The following is a 4,294-nucleotide window of genomic DNA, read 5'->3' as shown; positions in this document are numbered from 1 at the left end:
AGTATCATTTCAAGTTATATATGTGCTGTTGCTCTACTTCTTGGTTGGTAGTCAGTTTCAAGTTGCATTGCTCCAGTCAGCTTCACGATCGTTTAGAAGGCGTGGTGGAGAGATCTGCGATTGACCGCTTGGCTGAGTTGACCAAGAAGTCGTCCGATGTTCGTCGCCATGTACTGGAAGTGACTCAGTCGTTGAATGGATCGCGAAGAATTGTCAATACCGACAATTTCTACACCTCGTGTCTCCTGCTGGAGAGCTTACGCTCTGTAGGGTTGTATGGCTGTGGAACTGTGAGAGCGTCTAGTAAGCATTTCCCACACTTCACCATGCTAGACCCAAAACTAGACACAGAAAGAGGCAGTATGAGGCAGGGTGTTTGTATTGAGAAGCATATTGTCGCCGCAAGCTGGATGGATGGCTCTATTGTTAATGTAGTATCAAACGCAGACGATTCTGATACGAGTAGTGTCATGCGTACAATCGGCCAGAAGCGGATGGACTTTGAAGCACCAACCTGTGTCAGAGAATATAATGCTGCCATGCAAGGGGTCGACCGACACGACCAACTCCGTGGTCGATTTTCCATAGCAAACGGGCACTCCTTCAAGAAATGGCACAAAAAACTCGCTATGTCCATGATCGACATTGCAAGATGTAATGCCTACATTTGTCACAACATGGTGCAAGACGAATTGCCCAACGATAGTGGCCGCGACAAACATCGTGGATTTGTGGCAGCACTCATTCGCGAAATGTTCGATGGCACTTGGAAACAGTGGCAAGCGCGGGATGATGGACTAGTGTTTGCAGGTTCGGATATTGCTACCGTTACTGAAGAGAAACGGGTCGACGGCGAGGATGGAAGTGCAACAGCAGCAGTTGCCTTACCCAGGTGTGTTGCGAAAGAATCCTCTGTTGTGTTGAAGAATAGAAGTCGGTCAATGCGCGAATGCACGGTGTGTCGCCTCGAGGGCAGATCACCAACCCAGAAAACAGACTTCTGCGAAACCCACCACGTTTCTCTCTGCAAACGCACATATTGTGTGGACGCAACAAAGCCGCATTTGTGTCAAGAAGCTAATTGGACCTGCTGGCAAAAGTTCCATCAATTTTACTTGCTTCAGTGTGTTTACAGCCATGCGGGCAACTTGAAGCGCGGATCGTCGATCTACAAAGCTCAGGCTCCATTTATCAAGAAGCGAGGTGAAACGAATTCTCAAAATGCCAGTAGTCGTAATAGCGAAGCAGATTGTAGATTATAAGACGGCAGCAACATCATATACACCATAAAACAATGCTATCTCAAGTGCTTGCTGCATTGTTCGGTTATATAACTCAACACGATCTTGGTCCCTTTAGCGTCGTGAAGGTATCCATCAACAGGATTATGAGTAAGAAAGCCCCGAGACCACGAAGGAAGGAATCAGAAGTTTCCAGTCGACATTGAATAGACTTTGCATCAGTCGTAATGGCCCACCACGCTTTCAATAACGCGATGGTGAGTTAGTGCTGGGTATGACCAAGTATTTTGACCTAAAGAAGACGTATCCCCGCGCTCTTGAATTCTGTGACGAGCTTACTGTGCAGTTCCCATGGTTCAAGCACTCGTTGAGTGAGAAGGCCTTGGTGTTGCTCAAAATGGGCAACTGGGACCAATGTATGGACAGTGTGGAGCGAGCATTAAGTGAGAATTCTCGTGATATTGAGGCGCTGCGTATCATGGTTCTGCTGCTTTTGTCTCGTGACGGTCGGGCCCGTGAGGCTGCCGAGCGTATCCGAGAGTTGCTTGAAACTCTGAAACGAGTCGAACCAGCCAACCCAGAGCTTTCTGTGAGATCTCGCGCTGTACTGCTCGTGTATCAGATCGAGACTCGGAGGTCCTGCAGTGTAGCTTGGGACTGATAGAGCACGCCATTCAACTGAACCCTGAGAGTGGAGCTTTCCGTGCCGAGCGTGGCTACCAGCGTGCATTACTTGGAGACTTCGCAGAAGCCATGGAGTCCTACAAAGAAGCCTTGAAGCTTGACGAATCCAATGAAATGGCGCTGCACGGGATGATCTACTGTCAGATCAAGCTTGGACAACTTGAAGACGCTTCTCAACAAATGGAATTCCTTAGTGTTATTCAGGAATCCCTGGGAGCCAGTGCCAGCTTTGCGTTCCTCCAAGCGTTACTCAGCTGGGAGAAAGACCGTGACAGACCCAGACAAGTCGAGCTGCTGCAACAAACCGTGCAGGTCCATATGGACAAGCTTAAGGAGGCTATCGAGGGACCTGACGTCTCCACCCACGATACGATGAGTCTGCTTAACCCGATTTTTCCTGTGAAAGTGGCCACAGAATTCTTGCAAGGGGATACGTCTAAGCAAGGCTCCGATGACAGCTCAGATGCGGTTGCCAAGGGCATGAGCATCCTCGAGAAGCTTGTTAACAAGTCCCCCGGTTTCCTTCGAGCCCAGTTCGTGCTCGCACAGGCTTACTTTGACGCCCAGCGGCTCAGATCGCGATAGCAACAAATGTTTCGAACATAAGCGACTTGTTTTCCAGCTTGTCGATATAAAGGATGGTGATCGCAGCACTCGACACCTGCAGAGCCATAGCAATCATAAACATCCGGTCTTTGTCAGCGTACCACTAGCAGCCTTGTAGTAACGAAGACGGTCAGGAACCCAGTAGTCAAATGTGATCCGAGAATCAGGACGAAACCAACGAGGAACATGAATACATGTTATGGGGTGACAAACGCGATGACAATGCAGCCAGCAAGCGCATGCCAAATCCATTCCAGTTCATTATAACGAAAATATCCCACATCCCCAAGTGAACTACCAATAGCCAAAGCCCAGCAGCAAAATAGCTATACCACGCAGATTTTGTTTGAGATCTCGAAGATGTAGACGGGCAGCCAGGATCGTGGAATACCACACGGGTCGCCAAGCAGACCGATACCAGGCATCAGCAATGTCGAGCGGCAGTCGTCGTTGGCAACACCAAAACGTGCTGAAACGACCACAGGCAGCGGACACAGCCGACGACCACAGAGAAGTTGAAGAATCCAGTGATGATCGTACCCAAGCCAATGCAGAGCTGAGCATATACGTAGTGGTGTCGCCGCCAATGCTGCCACGCAAAACTACATTGAACGTGACCACGCACTTCGCAAAAGTCACAGACCGCTCCAGTGTCGACAGCAGAATGAACAGAAATGCACTAGGATAGAATCTGTACTTCGATGAAGCAGACATGATGTCGGAGAAGCCTTTGTTGTACGTCTGAATTTTGTCCATGTACGGGATGCATGATCATACCTGTGCAGTAGATAAAGTTAACAGGAGCTGCAGCTACTGGAACACAGCGATACTAGCGATCAACGAATCCGTAAAGCTCCACACGTGGAAACACTCGTTGATTCCATACGGTGCCGTAGGCGAGTACTTGAACTTCCATTTTAGCGCGATCCAAGCTGCCAGGAAGTACGCGGCGTGTATATAGCCACTGTTCCCAACTAGATCACAACACGCTTCACGGGATCATGGAATGTATGCATATACCGAGCTGTGGAAAATACCGAGCTGTAGAAAATACCAAGCAGAACAATCGTCGTAAGGGCAGCACCACACGAGAACGCCACGCACGTGACGTTGGAGTTAGTCACGTAGAGCATGAGCATAAAGTGAAGCTGCGCCAGATCTCCCTTCCTCCAGCCAGCCGGTTTTCCTTGTTCACCAGATTGAAGACTCCGAAAGCAACGATTCCCAACATTTTCCTGCATACAGTCCGTCAGTTCCTCTCCAGCAGTGCATTGCGTTGAGATTGCGGCAATTAGTGCCGCGATACACCGGGGGCTCAGGCTTGAGCATCAAATGCACCACCGTTCGTCTTCGTGATCAATCATGGGCCGCAACAACCGACTACTGGCACGGGTCAGTACCGTGCGGAACAGCGAATTTGACACTAAGCAATCGACATTTTTGCTGCTTGCGATATATTTGTGATTCGCCTTCATCGAATCACGGTTGCGGTTGATCATTTCAGCGAATCAATAGACCGTAAAAGAATAATACATTTTGTACGGTTTTGTGAAGGGTCGCTGAAAACCTGACATACCTAGTATAAAATTGCTATATAACACGTTTCACAACGAAAAACCTTTTCAATTCGATCACCTAAAAGCATACATGATGTACGGTTTTCCATTCGTGACTTGATTTCAGTATGGGAAGCTTAATATAGAAATGTATGGAATAACGAAAGGGTTAACAGGACGTGCTGCTACAGCACTACTGCATGATGC

The 4,294-nt window shown here is 48.6% G+C and overlaps 2 protein-coding genes across 2 annotated transcripts; both read left to right on the top strand.

Annotated features, from left to right (window-relative positions):
- Positions 1-1,507: 1,507 nt before the first annotated feature.
- Positions 1,508-2,510, top strand: PPTG_17215 (hypothetical protein; the record flags this gene model as incomplete). The annotated part of the gene is made up of 2 exons (XM_008915098.1): positions 1,508-1,771; positions 1,864-2,510. Coding segments are annotated over 2 exons (911 nt in total), but the record flags the coding sequence as incomplete, so codon positions are not given.
- A 451-nt stretch (positions 2,511-2,961) lies between these two features.
- On the top strand, positions 2,962-3,219 carry PPTG_24092 (hypothetical protein; the record flags this gene model as incomplete). The annotated part of the gene is made up of 1 exon (XM_008915097.1): positions 2,962-3,219. One exon carries the CDS (start codon positions 2,962-2,964, stop codon positions 3,217-3,219), a length of 258 nt encoding a protein of 85 aa, XP_008913345.1.
- Positions 3,220-4,294: the final 1,075 nt, after the last annotated feature.

The sequence above is a fragment of the Phytophthora parasitica genome (genome assembly GCF_000247585.1).
Source record: "Phytophthora parasitica INRA-310 unplaced genomic scaffold supercont2.67, whole genome shotgun sequence".
Classification (NCBI taxonomy): domain Eukaryota; phylum Oomycota; class Peronosporomycetes; order Peronosporales; family Peronosporaceae; genus Phytophthora; species Phytophthora nicotianae.
Note: the sequence above shows the minus strand (reverse complement) of the source record. Positions and strands in the feature narration are given on the sequence as shown.